The 18578-nt window shown below is 50.7% G+C and overlaps 2 protein-coding genes across 2 annotated transcripts; one reads left to right on the top strand and one right to left on the bottom strand.

Moving 5' to 3' along the window:
• Positions 1-1048: 1048 nt before the first annotated feature.
• LOC310890643 (olfactory receptor 14C36-like) lies at positions 1049-4318 on the top strand (the record flags this gene model as incomplete). Its single annotated transcript, XM_083852955.1, has 1 exon — positions 1049-4318. The coding sequence occupies exon 1, from the start codon at positions 3413-3415 to the stop codon at positions 4316-4318; it is 906 nt and encodes a 301-aa protein (XP_083709081.1). The 5' UTR covers positions 1049-3412.
• A 6770-nt stretch (positions 4319-11088) lies between these two features.
• On the bottom strand, positions 11089-13849 carry LOC310890639 (olfactory receptor 14C36-like). The gene has a single exon (XM_083852951.1). It carries the CDS (start codon positions 13259-13261, stop codon positions 12323-12325), a length of 939 nt encoding a protein of 312 aa, XP_083709077.1. The 5' UTR covers positions 13262-13849; the 3' UTR covers positions 11089-12322.
• Positions 13850-18578: the final 4729 nt, after the last annotated feature.

Below are 18578 nucleotides of genomic sequence, written 5' to 3'. Positions count from 1 at the left end.
AGAGACACATACCACTGCAGTGTGTTTGGTCTCGGCCTGTGCTTACAGAGCCACAATCAATGATCAATGCCACTCCAACCTCTGTGACAAGCCCTGCAGCCACTCCAACCCCTCTGACAGACCCTGCAGCCACTACAGCATCTGCAAAATGCCCTGCAGCAACTCCAGCTCCTTTTATGGGCCCTGTGTCTGCGCCAGAAAACCAATCTTTTGTCTGTATCAGTTGCTCCTATATGGAAGAAAAAACAGTGGATATGGAAGTCAGTTTTTCTTTATTTATTTTCATTTATTTATTTTTTTTTAAGAAAGGAAAGGAACTCCTACCCAGACAAGAAAGGAGGAGAAAGAAGATGAGGCAGGCTTCAGAAAAGCTGGGACATCATGTGAGTAGGAGGAGCAAGAGGAAGAGGTCCTAAGAGCATCAGTAATCACGCGATCCCTATCCCTGTGCTGCTCTGGTGCTGGGAGAAACGGGGCCCCTCCCTGGACTCAGGGGGCAGGAAAGGAAAGATGGTTGGTACACACTGTGTGTCACCCTAAGGTTTCATATGTGTGACCATGGAGAGGACATGAGAAAGTGGGATGGAAAATCTGCCTCAACCCTAGAGGCACGGGTACGTGAGTGGCAAGGAAAAACAACCCCTAAAAGGGGTTCTTAGAGAACTGCTGCTCCACTTTCCAGCGGGCAGTCCTGCAGACACAGTAAGGAATACTATGAGCAGGACTAGAGGGGCCCTGCCTCCAGCCAGGGGGAGGAAGGGGACGATCGGCTGTATTGGACTGTGTGGATTCGATGGCCTTGCACATCAGGCCCCCAGAAGTCTCAGGCTCCAGTGGACACCACTGCACAGCGTACCCTAGTGCCATCAGGCTGTGGAGGGGTGAACCCATTTGTATGTCTGGAGTGACAGGGGGATGCCAACACTGACCTGTACTGGAGGCTGAAGTGAGTCTAAGTGGGAAGGAGTGGCAAAAGCACCCCACTGGGACTGGCCCCCGACTCTGTGCATCCTTGGAAGAGACTGCTTCAGGAGAGGACAGATATTTCAGGGACCCAAAAGGGTATGGGTGGGCTTTTGGCACAGCTGCCTTGGAGACGGAGGACATGATGCTGTTGTCTGCCTTGCCTTGGTCTCTCACAGGACCCTTCTGTTGTGGGGTTGATGAGGGCTGAAGGACAGCTGGTGCCAATCACTGCCACAGCCGTGCACCTCAGTCAGTAGAGCACCAACCGAGTCCGCTGACAGAGGATTGTCGTGGCCTGAAGGAAGTCATGCAGTGCTGAGTGCTGCCATGCCGGACACGGTAGAGCTTCCATGCACACTGGGATCAAAGGCACCCAAGCGTTTTGCCACAACTGATATCGCTAATGCATTTTTCTCCATGCGTTTGCCAGCAGTGTGAAGGCCACAGCTTGCTTTCAACCTGGCATCGACTGCCCCAGGGCAGGAAACTCAGCCCTACCATTTGCCATGGACTGATCCAGAGTGCCCTGGAAGAGGAGGAAGCTCCTGAACACCTGCAGTACATCGATGGCATCGTTGTGTGGGGTGACAGAGCAGAGGAAGTGTTTGAGAAAGGGAAGAAAATACTCCAAATTCCTCTGAAAGCTGATTTTGCACTAAAAGAAATGAAGGTGAAGGGACGTGCACAAGAGATCCTGCTGCAGGCTGGCCAGGGTCAGGGGGACCAATGTTCAGGGACAGGCTGAGCATTGGTGAGGGGCTTCTCAGGAATTGCATGGTGCATCACTTGCTTTGTACATATTATTCTTATTAATGTTATTATTATTATTGTTATTATTACTATTTTAACTTCCTTTTCTCTCTTCTCAAATTTGAAATCATTCACTATTGTCTGGGCCCTTGTGCTAGTTGAAACAAATACACTGTCTACACATCAGGGTCACCTTCACACTGCCTTTGTCCAATTGTCCTCACTGCCTCCAATGCTCTGCTCTAACGAGCTCCAAGGGAGGCTGTGTCAGTGCTGGCCCTCAGGGGGACACTGCAGGAAACTTGCCTCTGACTTGGACTTGTTGAGAGATGTCTTCAGTTGTCTCTCAGTGCCTGAGGTTCGTGGGCGCTTCACCAGAACCCCCCCAGGGGGGATTCCAATGCCTCGGGCTGGGCGTGTGGTGCTGAGCTGGGCCGGGCTCGTGGGACAGAGAGAGCTCGTGGCAAGAGGACCCTGGTGCAGAGAGACAGCTGTGCCCAGGAGCAGCTCCTGTGCACAGCGCAGCAGGGCTGGGGGCTCTGACCGCAGCTGGCACGGGGAGAGGAGAGAAGGAGAGAGGGCTTGGAGGCAGTGAGGAGCGCAGCAACAGAGGGCAGCGTGTGGCAGGACAGATCTGCAGGCTCTTGGCACCGTGAGTCTCTGGCAGCAGGGCCATGCAGGTGGGGTTGCCAGAGGGGTCTTTTGCAGCTGGCACATCCGATTCCTGATAGCATCTGTCGGGATTCTTGTCTCTCTGTTTCTCCAGCAAAGTGTATAAGATGCTGTAGAGAATGTCATTTATATGAGGAAATTTCCAGAAGAAGACTGAGGCTTGGTTTATCTTTTGGGAAAGGCTTTTTTTTTTGGATTCTGTGCTTTCAGATTCCTGCAGTGGAGGGGAATCTGAGTGAATCTGAGCACACAGCTTGTGGGATAAGTCTGTGAGCATGGACAGGGAGGAGACGTGGGGACACAGAAGCGGCTCCCAGCAGGAACACGGGCAGGCAGCAGGGACATGGGCAGGCGGTGAGAGGGAGCTGCTGCCAGAAATGCTGTGCGAGGGAGGGCTCAGGCACCTCCCTGCCAGCCCCTGCAGGGCAGGCGCCTTCCCTGGGACACCCCCTGCTCTCCTCTGCCACCAGCACAGCCTCTGCCCTCAAGCCCCCACTGTCCCCAGCAGGAGCTGCCTCCTCTGCAGGCAGAGCTGCAGCACAGGAGGGTGTGCTGAGTGTCCGTCTGTCCCTCCCTGGCCTTGCCTCCCCTGGCAGCAGCACGCTGCCATTCCTCCTGGCTTCTCCACCTGGCCGTGCTGCTGCTGCTCTTGTTCCCAGGCTGCCTGGGGATGGGGGTTTCACCTGCCCATGGAGTGAGCCCTCGGGGTGCTTGGGGGAAGGGGAGTACGGGCACAGGGTGAGGGGTTTGGAGATGGGCACTTGGAGCCTGGCTTCTGCTCTCAGCAGTGTTCAAACTCTTCTCAGGAGAACCTCCTTAGTGCAATTGTCCTGCAGTCAAAGAGATGCCCGCACAGAGCAGCTGAATCCAATGCAGGAAAGGGATCTGCCAACTACCTGTGTGCAATTGGGCAAGTGCTATGAGGGACTTAACTGTGAAATGGGAATGGTTTTCTCAGGTCACTCTGCCGTATTATTAGTGTATTTCTGTTCCTTGGGCAGGACACCATGCCCGGAGGCAGGAAATGCCCAATAGCAGCTCTGTGAGTGAGTTCCTCCTGCTGGCATTCGCAGACACGCGGGAGCTGCAGCTCCTGCACTTCGGGCTCTTCCTGGGCATCTACCTGGCTGCCCTCCTGGGCAACGGCCTCATCCTCATCGCCGTAGCCTGCGACCACCGCCTCCACACCCCCATGTACTTCTTCCTCCTCAACCTCGCCCTCCTCGACCTGGGCTGCATCTCCACCACTCTGCCCAAAGCCATGGCCAATTCCCTCTGGGACACCAGGGCCATCTCCTATCAAGGGTGTGCTGCACAGATCTTCTTTTCTGTCTTCTTAGTTGGAGCGGAGTACTGGTTTCTCACCATTATGGCCTACGACCGCTACGTTGCCATCTGCAAGCCCCTGCACTACGGGAGCCTCGTGGGCAGCAGAGCTTGTGCCCAGATGGCAGCAGCTGCCTGGGGCAGTGGCTTTCTTAATGCTGTCCTGCACACGGCCACTACCTTTTCCCTGCCCCTCTGCCAAGGTAATGAGCTTGATCAGTTCTTCTGTGAAATCCCCCAGATCCTCAAGCTCTCCTGCTCAGATGCCTACCTCAGGGAAGTTGGGGCCCTTGTGTTTAGTGTTTCTTTATTATTTGGCTGTTTTGTTTTCATTGTGCTGTCCTATGTGCAGATCTTCAGGGCTGTGCTTAGGATCCCCTCTGAGCAGGGCCGGCACAAAGCCTTTTCCACGTGCCTCCCTCACCTGGCCGTGGTCTCCCTGTTTGTCAGCACTGGTGTGGTTGCCTACCTGAAGCCCCCCTCCATCTCCTCACCATCCCTGGACCTGGTGGTGGCAGTTCTGTACTCGGTGGTGCCTCCAGCACTGAACCCCCTCATCTACAGCATGAGGAACAAGGAGCTTAAGCAAGCGCTGTGGAAATAAATGACTAGATGTGTTTCAGAAGCAATAAATTTCCGTTCTACATCTGCAGATGACTAGTAATATCAATGACTAGAAGAACAACTAATATTATATATATAATTATTTTTGTGTGTTTGTTTATTTATGAGTGTTTTCATTACAGAACTTTCTTTGTTTCAATGTCTAAAGTTGCCCATTAAAATGATATGATTCTTCTCATTCAATCTCAGAGAGTCTGTATATGAGGAGCCAGGCCCTCTGTGAATTTAAATAAAAGAAAGGAGCCCGTTGTTCCACTTCCATTTCAGTATGTACGTGATGAATGCATATACTGACTCTATAAACGAGGAGCCTATCTCTCTGTGAACTTAAACAAAGTGAAGGAGCCTGCACTGCCTTCCTTGTGTGACGTCCTTCCTCTGAGAGCTGCTCTGGCTCTGCAGGGGCAGTGCCACGTGCAGGGCTGCAGAGGAAAAGAGTCCCTTCCCAGCAGCACGGGCAGGGAGCACCAGCGCTTGGGGCATGCAGAGCTGCTCTCTTGCCACTGCCCCCCTCTGGTGCTGAGCCCTGCTGGTGGGGTCAGGCCCGGCTGCTCCTGTAGCTTGGTGCCAGTGCTGCTGTGGGGCTGTGCTGGGACTGCAGGCAGGGACAGGCAGTGGGCACGGCAGTGGCACAGCCGGCCTCCAGAGAAGCATTTCAGTACTCAGAAAGAATCTCCTCAGGGCACTGCTTGAAGGCTGACGACTTCTTAAAAAACTGTGGTCAAGAACATTTCCAAGGAATAGACAACGAAGAGGATCTTTGCCTTTCGTGTTCCTCCACTAGATCCATGTGCTGAAATCAGGGTCACAGCACGGTCTTGTAGGGACTGAGGGCTCGGCAAGGACTCACCTGCTGTTGGTTGCACCTGGCAGGCAGCGAAAACCACAGAGCCGTTAGCTCACTGCCACCACGTGAATCGAAAACAGAAGAAGTACAAGAACTCATCAGTTGAGGTAAAGTCAGTCTAATAAGAAAACAAACAAACAACAACAAAAAAAGAAAAAAATTTAAAAAATAAAAAATATAAAAATAATAAAAACAATAATAAATAAAAATAAAAATAAAAATAAAAATAAAAATAAAAATAAAAATAAAAATAAAAATAAAAATAAAAATAAAAATAAAAAATAAAAATAAAAATAAATATAAAAATAAAAATAAAAAATAAAAATAAAAATAAAAATAAAAAAAATAAAAAAGTGCTCCCTGTTTGTCAGCAATGCCATGTTTGCCTACCTGAAGCCCCCCTCCATCTCCTCACCATCCCTGGGCCTGGTGGTTTCATTTCTGTACTTGGCAGTACCTCCAGCAGTGAACCCCCTCATCTACAGCATGAGGAACCAGGACCTGAAAGACACAATGAAGAAAATGATTCTAGTGGTAATATTTACTTAGCAATGAATTGGCTATCTCCCTTTTCTAGTTTATCTCCAGTTAATTTTTGACCTTTAGGTACGTATTCTTTAAAATTATGTTTGCAGATAAATATTTGCTTTCATTCCTCTTTTCCAGATGACCAACCCTCTGTGTGACCCACACGCTTTCTCTGAATGTGTTTATTCCTAAATGACATCTGGCCTCTGTTGTGGCATCTTGTTAGTAAAATGAAGTTGCTTAGTGCTCAGGGCTCTTCTTCCCAAACTGGAGTGCAGAAGACACTCAGGGAATGCCAGGCTCAAGGCCTCACTCTTGTGCTTGGGTGCCACCTGGACACAGGGGCAGGAGGGCACAGGGTGGGGGGTGAGGGAGTCAGGGCTGGACTGAGTCGTCACTGGCGGATGCCCAGTGCCCCTGGAGGCCTTGACTGGTCAAGAAGCAGCTTCCTGGGATTGAAACGTGACAGGGCTGGTGGCATCAGGGAGGTATCGGGAGCCACCAGGATACCCTAAGGGTTCTCCTGGGATGTTGTGTGCCTTGTGTTGGGTGGGCAGCGAGTGGGTCTTCACAGTAGAGCTAAGCCAAAGGATGCACGGGCTGATGGGAGCTCTGCAATGCCAGGACACACAGCGAGGCCACAGCACAAAGGTCTCAGAGGCCTTCAGTGAACAGTAGGAAAGGGCCAAGACTGGGTGACCAGGCAAGGTCCGGGGGCTGGGGAGAGGTGGGCAGGGGCTGGGCTGGGCTGGGCAGTGCCCGTCAGAGGGCAGCAGCAGCGTCAGGGAGCGGTGGCAGCATGCAGGGGAGGGCTCCCAGCAGGGCTTGTTGCTGCAGAGCCAGGGCTGGGGAAGGGAGCTCAGAGCTGCAGGGGCAGGGGACACGAGGCCGCTCGGGGCCCTTGCTGGCCTGGGCAGAGCAGGAAGGGGGCCCAGGGCATTCGTCCCCTCACCGCAGCCTGCCACGACCTGCACGGTGCTCACGCAGCGCCCAGGGCCAGGCTCTGCCCCCTGGTGCGCAGGGAGAGGGCAAAACCTCTCTGAAGAAGAGGCTGAAACTGAAAAAGGTCCCTCTGCTGCCCCGTGGTGTGACAGGGCCAGGGTGGGACAAGTTACCTTTATTTGATGTAGTTCTTGTGTAATTTGCATTGGTGATGGCACAAAAAGACAGTTCCTTCACCAGTGATGTACATCCTTCTTCATGTTAGGACACAACTCAACGTCCTTCACTCTGCTTTATCTCACAGATGAACTGGATTAGGTCTCCTTGATTACTCTGAGGCACAGTGCAGTGCTTTTTGCCTTCTGACACTCCAGCACAATATGTGTGACTTTCCCTTACTCTGTGCATTGACGGGTCATTTCACATTTTTCACTTTCATATCCCTAGTTGGAAGGGGATGATTCCCCAAAGTGGGGCAGCTGATGGGTTCTGGCTCAGCCATTTGAAGCATGCTATAGTTGAGTTTTTCATCCTGAGTTTGCTAAAGATGACCCAGGACGGTAAATGGATGTTTAGGTGTCTAGTACGAATAAGGGAAAGTATCTCAGGTTTCCAAAGGCCATTTCAAATCTAGGTCAGTCCCAGGAACCCACTGAAGAAGGGGTTTGTCTTTGAAGGGGTTTCCTGTGCTGGGCTGGGCTGCAGTTACAGGGACAAAGACCACTGCTGACAGTGGAGGTGCCTTGGGAATTCCACCTGGCTCCACCTGATTTTCCCAAAGGGCTCCGGTCTCCTGCAGGTCTTTTCTGACATCTGCTGGTCCAGGGAAGTGCCTCAAACACAACGGGGCCACAGGAGGTTTTCCCTGGTTATGCTTATGGTCAGACAACAAAGCTCTGCCTCAATACCCAGTAATTTTTTTAGTACTTAACTAATAAAGCAACTACTCTTCAGCTCAAATGATTCAATCCATTCCATTAAATGTCTCACGTGAATGATAATTTCTATCATGATGAAATGTTAATTTTCAGGATGTGTATTCATTACAGGAGGTGAAATACTGGTGTTCACCTGTACTTCCATTATCATCGCTTTGTCTATCATGGTGTGCTCCCTCATCTTCCAGGCTCAAAAGCCGTCTTCATTACAAAGACCCTGCTGAATGCCGCCTTTCCAGCTGCCTGTCTGGACCCATGCACTTCCCATGGTTCTCCTGCTTTGCCCTCCCCTTACTCTTTGATCATTCAGACCGCCCTCACCAACCCAGTTGCTGCTTTGAGTTTCAGTGAGTTCCAGCTCGCCCATCTGTCAGCAGTCTGTCTAATGGTTTCCTTAGCAAGAAACTCATCATTTATCATTGAATTAGTAAGATATGGATTAATACTAACACTATGATTTTAAATTTTCTATTAATCAGTGTAAAATACATCAAGTACCATCATCCTTTTGGGAAGGTAAACGTCACTGGAGGCAACAAAATGAAGAACTTGAACTTTGTTCTTTTGTTCTTTTTTTTTTTTTTTTAAATTGCAACATGATTTCCTGTGTTGGTTTTTTTTTTGTTTCTTTGTTTTTTTTTTAATAGAAAAAACCCTACTCTTCCTACCTAAGCAGGGCTTCGAAGGAGTAACCTTAGACCACTATCTTTAGGAAAATGATGCTCCAAAGTGAAATGCAACAAAATTCAGCCTTTAAAATGAGGAAAGATTTCTATTAGATGCTCTTTGAAATCTTCCTCCTTAACTACACCATGAAAGCTCTCCAATTAGCTCTACAAGTCTTGAAGACGTGAAGAAAATTATGGGAGAGATATGGCTGCTTAGGACGTTCTGCATTTTAATGAGTTCCATGGTGTATTTTTGTGCTCAGTCTATGAAGGAGAATGATGTAACCGCTTGAGAAGGTAAAGTCAGAAGGAAAAGTTGAAGTGACTTGGAGTATTAATGGGCCCCACTGAGGGCTGTTCCTAACAAAGCCTCCCCAGGGACTTGTTAGGGCAGATAATTGGAGGCCATGATTGCAGACAGGCAAAGCGCTGTGCTGAGAAAAGTCTTGGTTGGTTTTGGTGAAGCAGAAGGGCCAAGGCCTGACCCCAGCGCCTGGGAGGGGAGATCCTGCACCTCCACGTCTGGCTCAGGGCTCTTCTTGGGGTCTGTATGATGTGGTGGGCAGTGTGATGCCACGAGAAGAACTTCATTAGGACAGCTCCCCACCCCTGCACAGGGTATCAAGGAAGCAGTGAGGCCCCATTGCAATGACTATATCTCGTCTCCTCAGAAGCTCTAGCCAAAGGGACAAAAAGGTCAGGGCTATTGGGGCCTCCCATTCCTGCCAGCACCCTCTGCCTTCTCCTCTGCAGGCTTTCCTATGCTGTCCCACACTTTATCCTATTTCCTTGAAGTCTGCAGACACCCATCTCTGTTCACTGCCTTGCTCTCATCCCGGCATTTCCATAATCTCACCCATGTCTCGTCAACCCTCAGCTTTCCTTGAAACACAAAGCTAGGGTCTAATCTTTCGGTGACCTCTGGCACCACAGCACTACTCTTTGAGGGACATTTCTTCCTCCTCGTGGCCAGTGACACCCTTCCAAGGTGCACTTTGTGGCGGTTTCTCTCTCCTGCTCTTTCCTACTACCAAAGAAAGCTCCATCAGGGTGGAAACCACTCCTGAAGCAGGCATCCCAACCCATCAGGCTCCTTGCGGCCTGTCAGCCAAGCACACAGAAGTCACCTCAGCAGCATCTTCCAAGGCCTGGGCCTGCTGCTGGCCTTGCAGCCGCTTGGCTAGACACAGCCAAGCCTTGTGCCTCCTGCTGTCCAGGCCTGGCCTCAAGCAGAAGGGACAGCACAACCCCTGTGCGGGCCTTCTTTGTGTCTGGGTCCTCCTGGGGATGGAGGCAGAGGGGATCCCACAGGCAGCATGCCAAGCAGGGGCCTTCTGCAGGCCTAGCAGGGCCACTGGCAGATGTCAGCCCCAAAGTGCACATCCCAGGGAGAAGCCAAGGGTGACCTGCCACCTCCAGACACAAGGGACCTCACAGTCCCTTTGCGTGACACGTTCCTGCTGCTGCCCTATCAGCTGCAGAGACAGAAGTGACCTCCCAGTCACTGCCCCAGTCACATTCCTCCTGCTGGGGCAGGAGATCCTGAGGCACAGCTGACCTCTCTCTAGCCCCCTCGGTACCTGTTTTTCACTTTCTGGGTTAGAGATTAAGGAAAGTTTTAGTCGGAGTGTTTGGTGTTCTGCTTGTGGTGTCAGGTCTGTGGTTAAGGTATGGACAAGCTATGTGTTTTAGGTTTTTTTAGGTCTGCCAAGAAGTCTAAAGTTACATAGAAAATTTTAATTTTAATGTTAAGGGAAAGGATTAACTGTGAACAAGAGAGATAATGGATTCCTTTCAGAGTCCTTTCAGGATTCCTTTCAAACATCTGTAGGATCATCCTGCACAATGTGCCCATCAGCTCTGCACCTCCACAAAACTGCGCTTCCTACCTACAAGTTTTGTTTCCAGAATGGCTTTTATGGTCCAGGGCTCCTTTTTCCAGGCCCTCACGCATGGTTTTGTTTCGGATGAGCAGGGATGGGATAAGGAAAGCAAAGGCACAGATGGAACTGTGCTTGTCAAGGGATGCAAAGAATAACAGGAAGAGATTCTATAGATACATGGCTCAGAATAGAAAGGCCAAGGTGTTCCCCCTCTGATGGATGAGAAGGGTGAACTGGTAATGACAGACATGGAGAAGGCTGAGGGACTCAGCAAGTCTTCTCCTCAGTCTTCCCTGCCAGTCAGGCTTCCCAAGTCTTTCATTTCCCTGAACAAACAGATGGAGGCTGGGGGTCAAAGTCCCACCTGCTGGAAGTGAAGAGCAGGTTTGGGAACACCTGATGAACCTAAACACGTACAAGTCTATGGGGCCTGATGACTTGCACCCCAGGTCCTGAGGGAACTGGCTGATGTAGTTGCCAAGCCTCTCTCCATCCTATTTGAAGAGTCCTGGCAGTCGGGTGAAGTCCCTGGTGACTGGGAAAATGGAAACATCATTCCCCTTTTGATGAAGGGTAGAAAGGAGCACCCAGGGAACTTCAGAACGTTGAACCTCACCTCTGTGCCTGGCAAGATCATGGAAAAGATCCTCCTGGAATCAATGTCAAGGCACATGCAAGAGAAAGAAGTTTATCTGACACAGCCAGCTTGACTTCACCAAAGGGTAAATTGTGCCGGACCAATCTGGTGGCTTTCTACAATGGAGTGACCACATCAGACAACAAGGGAAAACCGACCGATGTCATCTAGTTGGAATTGTGTTGTCACAGTCCCCCATGACATCCTGGTCTCCAAATTGGAGAGATACGCATTAGATGTTTGGACCATTGAGTGGATAAGGAGTTGGCTTGAAGGTCACACCCAGGAGCGATGGTCCATGGCTCTATGTCCAAGTGGAGGCTGGTGATGAGTGGTGTCCCTCAAGGGTCTATCCTGAGACCAGTACTGTTTAATATCTTTATCAATGACAGGGACAGGGGGGTTGAGTGCACCCTCAGCAAGTGTGCAGATGACACCAAGCTCAGGGGAGTAGTTGATGCAACAGAGGAAGGGATGCCATCCAAAGGGTCCTGGACAAGCTTGAAATTTGGGCCCATGTGAACCTAAGGAGGGTCAACACGTCCAAGTGCAAGGTGCTGTACGTGGGCCAGGGAAATCCCAGACATGGGGAAAGGCTGGGAGAAGAACTCATTGAGAGTAGCCCTGCAGAGAAGGACTTGGGGGTTCTGCTGCATGAAAAGCTCAACATGAGCCAGCACTGAGTGCTTCTAGCCCAGAAGGCCAACTGCATCCTGGGCTGCATCAAGAGAGGGGTGGCCAGCAGATAGAGGCAGGTGACTGTCCCCCTGTGCTCTGCACTTGTGAGGCCCCACTTGAAGTACTGTGTCCAGGTCTGGAGCCCCCAGCACAAGAAGGATGTGGGCTGTTAGAGTGGGTCCAGAGGGAGGCCACAAAGATAATCAAGGGTCTGGAGCACCTCTCCTATGAAGAAAGGCTGAGAATGTTGGGGCTGTTCAGCCTACCAGAGGAGAAGGCTCTGGGGTGATGTGGTTGCAGACTTTCAATACTTAAAGAGCCTTATAAAAGGGATGGAGAAGGACTCTTTACTCAGGTAGATAATGATAGGACAAGGGGAAGTGGTTTTAAATTAAAAGGGGAAATTCCTATTAAATGTTAGCAAGAAATTTTTCACTCAGAGGGTAGTGAGGCACTGGAACAGGTTTTCCACAGAGGTATTGGATGCCCCGTCTCTGCAGGTCTTCAAGAGCAAATTAAATGAAGTCCTGAGCAACCATGATCTCCTGGGAGTTGTCACTGCCCATGGTAGGGGGGTTGGAACTAGATGATCTTTGAGGTCCTGTCCAGCCCAGGCCATGCAATGATTCCATGATTCTATGACTGGTTAAAAATAATTTTGAAACTTGTTATGCAGAAGGACAAGAATAACAGTATTTCTCTATCAATATAAAATGTTGAATTATTAATAAAAATACACTTAAGGAAATCATTCTCTCAGTTTCCCAAATAACCAGGTAGTCCTGTTAGGATTATTTCTAATATTACATTTTGAAAATAAGTTTAATGACAAAAATCGTATGATAATAATCACAATAATGAAGTCAATCTTGGTGATGAAGAAGCATGTATAGAAATAGTTTCCTCACTGCATCTTTGAGCTCCTGGTTCCTCATGCTGTAGATGAGGGGGTTCATGGCTGGAGGCACCACCGAGTACAGAGAAGACAACACCAGGTCCAGAGACTGGGAGGTGATGGACGGAGGTTTCAGGTAGGCAAACAAGCCAGTGCTAACAGCCATAGAGACCACGGCCAGGTGAGGGAGGCACGTGGAAAAGGCTTTGTGCCTGCGCTGCTCAGAGGGGATCCTCAGCACTGCCCTGAAAATCTGCACATAGGACAGCACAATGTAAAGAAAACAAAAAAATACTAAAGAAAGAGTAAAGACAAGTGCCCCAACTTCCCTGAGGTAGGTGTCTGAGCAGGAGAGCTTGAGGATCTGGGGGATTTCACAGAAGAACTGGTCCACAGCATTGCCATGGCAGAGGGGCAGGGAAAATGTAGTGGCCGTGTGCAGGACAGCATTGAGAAAGCCACTGCCCCAGGCAGCTGCTGCCATCTGGGCACAAGCTCTGCTGCCCACGAGGCTCCCGTAGTGCAGGGGCTTGCAGATGGCAACGTAGCGGTCGTAGGCCATGATGGTGAGAAGGGAAAACTCTGCTCCAATGAAGAAGACTAAAAAGAAGACCTGTGCAGCACATCCTTGATAGGAGATGGCCCTGGTGTCCCAGAGGGAATTGGCCATGGCTTTGGGCAGAGTGGTGGAGATGCAGCCCAGGTCGAGGAGGGCGAGGTTGAGGAGGAAGAAGTACATGGGGGTGTGGAGGTGGTGGTCGCAGGCTACGGCGGTGAGGATGAGGCCGTTGCCCAGGAGGGCAGCCAGGTAGATGCCCAGGAAGAGCCCGAAGTGCAGGAGCTGCAGCTCCCGCGTGTCTGCGAATGCCAGCAGGAGGAACTCGCTCACAGAGCTGCTGTTGGGCATTTCCTGCTTCTGGGCATGGGGTCCTGCCCAAGGAGCAAAAGCACATTAAGATAGTACAGAATTACCTGATAATAACTAATTCTGTTTCGTCCTCTCAAGCAGACATCGGTCAGGTCCCTTTCATGAGTTTTAACTGACACTGACTGAGGGTGTCCCTGGAAAAAGGGGACTTTGCTGTGGTTAAAGTAGTAATCAGTCCTCACCTATAACAATAAGGAAAGGGGAACATGTGTTAATCCCTGATTAAATTCACTCCTGATATCAAGTGATTATCCACATTGCTGTTCCAAATTCACCCAACTGCATAGCAGGGCTGTTAGAATTTCTGTTTCTTTTTTCTTTTATATTTTCTTTCCTTCTGCACTCCAAGTGAAACCTTGTCGATCCTCAGATACAAAGGGACTGTCCCTTTAGTGCAGACTGCCCTTCCGAGGGGACAGCCAGTCTGTCAAAAAAGGCCGGTCTCTTCTGCTGGCATGTCTATGAGCGGCGGGATAACTACATGTTCACCTGCAAAGAACCAGGACACTGCTGAATCAGGGCTCAAATTGCCCATCTCCAGACCCCTCACCCTGTCCCCGTACTCCCCGTCCCCCAAGCACCCCGAGGACTCACTCCATGGGCAGGTGAAACCCCCATCCCCAGGCAGCCTGGGAACAAGAGCAGCAGCAGCACGGCCAGGTGGAGAAGCCAGCAGGAATGGCAGCGTCTACCTCATACTGGAGAAACAGAGAGATCTATCGTCTAAGATGTAATCTGCCATGAGATGTTTTGGCTTCAGAAAAACTCTTTGGAAATCCCATTTACCTGTTCTGCTGCCAGAGACTCATGGTGCCAAGGGCCTGCAGATCTGTCCTGCCACACGCTGCCCTCTGTTGCTGTGCTCCTCACTGCCTCCAAGCCCTCTCTCCTTCTCTCCTGTCCCCGTGCCAGCTGCGATCAGAGCCCCCAGCCCTGCTGCGCTGTGCACAGGAGCTGCTCCTGGGCACAGCTGTCTCTCTGCACCAGGGCCCTCTTGCCACGAGCTCTCTCTGTCCCACGAGCCCGGCCCAGCTCAGCACCAGACGCCCAGCCCAAGGCATTGGAATCCCCCCTCGGGGGGCTTTGGGGAGGAGCCCACGAACCTCAGGCACTGAGAGACAATTGAAGACATCTCTCAACAAGTCCAAGTCAGAGGCAAGTTTCCTGCAGTGTCCCCCTGAGGGCCAGCACTGACACAGCCTCCCTTGGAGCTCGTTAGAGCAGAGCATTGGAGGCAGTGAGGACAAGGAGACAAAGGCACTGTGAAGGTGACCCTGATGTGTAGGAAAACTGGATGTCTGTCACCAAGCACAAGGGCCAGGCCTTGACCGCCAGCCCCTGGGAAGGGAGATCCTTTCCCTTCACACACTGCTCAGGGCTCTTCCTGGGGCAGGAGGAGATGGGGATGTGCATGGCCAAGTGCAGGAGAATGGTACGAGCCCTGCCTGGTTCATGGGTGGGGGCGAGGAGGCAATGAGGCCCTGGTGCTTTACTGATAAACTGTCTCCTCCTCGGCCTCAGTGGCAGAGACAACAGCCAGAGCCATGGACACAAAGCCCTGGGTCCTGTTGGGACTTTCAGCCTTGGTAGAACCCTTGATCCTCTCCACACCAGGCTGTCTTAGGGACTCCCACACCTGTACCTCTTTTCCTGCTGGCTCTAGACCCTTGTCCATGTGGTATCTCACAGGATCTGAGCTGAGTCTGATAACTCAGATCTTCTTGGTGGCCATGCTCCTCGTAAGGCAGCTCTGTAGGAAGCTGGCCTGGTTCCTGGTGAGCAGCACCACTGCTCGTATGGCATCCCTCGTGGTGCCCAGGCCCTCCTCCTCCTGGGCACTGCTCACTCAGCAGGGTCCCAGTCTGCCCTGATGTGTGCGGTTCCTCTTCCTCTGCTGCAGCACTGGGCTCTTCTCCTTGTAAAGGTCAAGATGTTTCTGTAGGCCAATCCTGCAGTTTCTCAAGGTTCCCCTGGACAGATGCTGCATTTTGTCAGCTTTTCTTGTCTGCAGACAAACAGTTCAACCTTCCTGTGATTGTGCTATCTCTGACAAGCAGCATCAGGAGCTGCAGGGAAGTTTGGATAAGACAGGAGTAACCAGCTGAATGGAATTGCAGCACAGAGTCACAGAAAGGCCGGGGACAGAAGGCTGCCAGGTTCCACCTCTTCTGTGCGTCCTTCTCATTCATGCTGTCAGTTTGTCTCGAGCTGTGTCCTGAATGTTATGGGGCTGTGCAGGTCAAAATTAGAAGGGCCAAAGCCCTGCTAGAGCTCATTCCATCTGTTGCTGTCAAAGACAAAAATAACAACAACAACAAAAAAAAGATGTTTATATAAATATTTTAATAAAGGAGGATTACGGATATTCGTCATCCTTTACTGGATGTGGGAGAAACCTGGTGACAAGAGATGAGGTAAAGGCTGAGGCACTTAATCTCTTCTTTGCCTCAGGCTTTGGCAGCAAGACCAATTGTTCCTGTGGACTTTTCTTCTTCGTCATGGCCCGTGCTATTTTTCCTAAGTGAATTCTGTGGCACTTTTTTCTCTCCTGCTCTTTCCTACTACCAAAGAAAGCTCCATCACGGTGGAAACCACTCCTGAAGCAGGCATCACAACCCATCAGGCTCCTTGCTGCCTGTCAGCCAAGCACACAGAAGTCACCTCCCCAGCATCTCCCAAGGCCTGGGCCTGCTGCTGGCCTTGCAGCTTCTTGGCTAGACACAGCCAAGCCTTGTGCCTCCTGCTGTCCAGTCCTGGACTCAAGCAGAAGGGACAGGACAAGCCCTGTGCGGGCCTTCTTTCTGTCTGGGTCCTCCTGGGGATGGAGGCAGAGGGGATCCCACAGGCAGCATGCCAAGCAGGGGCCTTCTGCAGGCCTAGCAGGGCCACTGGCAGATGTCAGCCCCAAAGTGCACATCCCAGGGAGAAGCCAAGGGTGACCTGCCACCTCCAGACACAAGGGACCTCACAGTCCCTTTGCGTGACACGTTCCTGCTGCTGCCCTATCAGCTGCAGAGACAGAAGTGACCTCCCAGTCCCTGCCCCAGTCACATTCCTCCTGCTGGGGCAGGAGATCCTGAGGCAGAGCTGAGCTCATCAGAGCATTCCCACCCATCTCCTCCTTGTGGCCCACAAGCTGATCAGATCCATGGTCCCTCTGAATGCCATGTGACTGCACAGCGACCTCGCAGTTCCTGCCCTGCCCCAAGGGGCCAAGCACCCAAAATTAAGCTTTAGGAGAGGGTCTGAAGGTTCGGAGGTTAATGCACAGGAACGAGGGCTTTGGTCAGTGTTTACGTTTGGGATTAGGGACCAGGGCTCACCTTTCTGGGTTAGAGTTTAAGCAAATATTTTGTGGGCAGGTTTGATGTTCTGCTTGGGGTGTCATGTCTGTGATTAGGGGATGGGCAGGCTTTGTGGTTTAGGGTTTTGTTTAGGTTTTTGTTTGTTGTTTAACCCTAGAAATCTAGGGTTAAATAGAGCAATTACAAGCTAGTGTTAAGGGCAGGGATCAAGGTAAGCAAGAGAGTAAAGGTAAGGGAAAGAGGCTATGGGCTGAGTTTTGGCTTCAGTGCATACTTTGAGGTTAGGCATAAGAGGAGTGGATTTGTGTCAGGGTGTGGGGTAGCAGTTCGATTTATGAATTAAGGTTACTGATTGAACCTGGGGAAGGGCCTCACATGACTGTTTTAAGTCACTGTTACAGCAGCATCAGCATAACCTGAACCCTCTTACCTCTAGAAATTCCTTAATTTCTTCCGGCCAAGCCCCTATTCCCTCACCCAAATCTCACATCTCTCCTGTCCATCCTTCTCCTGACCTCCCCATATCAGTCATCTCATTGGGATCAGCTTTCTGATGGCTTTCATGATCTCAGAGTTAAGGTTTAGGAGAGGGTTTAAGGTGAGGAGGTTAATGCACAGGAACAGGGGCTTTGGGTTAGAGATTAAGCAACTGTTTAGTGGGAGGGTTTGGTGTTCTGCTTGGGGTGTCAGGTGTTTGGTTAGGCTATGGTAAACTTTGCGCTTTAGGGTTTCCTTTAGCACTGGTAAGAAGTTCTCTAGGATTAAAAAGAGCATTTTAATGCTAGTGTAAAGGGAAGGGATCAGGCTGAGCAAGAGAGCAAGTGTAAAGGTAAGGGGCTGAGTTTTGGCTTCACGGGATTCTTTGAGGTCAGGCATTAGAGTAGTGAATTCCTGTCAGGGTGTGGAGCAGCATTTAGGTTTAGGGATTAAGGTTACTAGTTAAAATAGGGGAAGGGCTTTACGTGACTGTTTAAGTCAGTGTTACAGCAGAATGAACATTACGTGAACCCTCTTTCCTCTTCAAAATTGTTAATTTCTTCTTGTCAAGCCCCTGTTCCCTCCTGAAATCACACACCTCTCCTGGCCAGGCTTCTCATGAACCCCCCATATCAGTTGTCTTCTAAGGGGCAGCTATCTGATGGCACTCGTGATCTCACAGTTCATGATCTCTGTCTCACCTCTGTTCTCTGGTCTCACCTCCATTCCTGAGACAGAAGTGGCGTTGTAGTCAGGAGGGCAAAGGGCACAAAGGTCTGTAGGAGCACCCTGCACAAGGTGCCCAGCAGCTCTGCACCGCCACCACAGTGAGCTTCCTGCTTACGTGTTTTGGTTCGGGAATGGCTTCTGTGGATCCAGGGTAATGTTTCCCAGCCCATCATGCAGATCTCAGATGGCCCCCTGGGCATCTGGGAGGCAGTGGCCACCTCTGTGTAGAAAGCTGCAAGCAGCCCTGAGGGATGACTTCAGGCAAAAGTTGGAATCTCTGACATGATGACCAGAGGAGCTGCTCTGCAGAGCAAGGGGTCGTGCAGAGGGAGGGCTGTGCTGGGCAGGCGGGGAGGCAGACCCACCTCATGGTGTTTAGCGATATGCACTGCTGGGCAACAACTAAGCCATCAGTGTGTGATCATCATTCTTCTCATGTTAAATCCGAAACACAGCATCATACCAGCTACTAGGAGGAAAATTAACTCAATCCTAGCCAACTCCAGGACACCCACAGACTAAGGGCATGATATCTCTGTGTATATATCAAAAGAGAAAAGGTGCTGGTGATTAATTAGGAAGTACTGGAGCTGAGCACGATGCAGATGGTGTGGAATATGGGGTGGATATTGTCCTCATTGTGGCTGGGATAGAATTAATTTTCTTCCTATTAGCTGGTATGGTGCAGTGTTTTGTACATGGGACACAGTTCCAGACAAAATAACAGCATGCATGAGAAGGAAGAAGAGAAAAAGTGGAATCTGGCAGCCTTCTATCCCGTACCC

Source organism: Anser anser (genome assembly GCF_964211835.1).
Source record: "Anser anser genome assembly, contig: HAP1_SCAFFOLD_32, whole genome shotgun sequence".
Taxonomy (NCBI): domain Eukaryota; kingdom Metazoa; phylum Chordata; class Aves; order Anseriformes; family Anatidae; genus Anser; species Anser anser.
The sequence above is the reverse complement of the archived record's forward strand: the minus strand, read 5'-3'. Positions and strand labels throughout refer to the sequence as shown.

Coding starts and splice junctions, on each gene's coding strand:
- LOC310890639 (XM_083852951.1), bottom strand. CDS start 13,261: ATGCCCAACAGCAGCTCTGTGAGCGAGTTCCTCCTGCTGGCATTCGCA.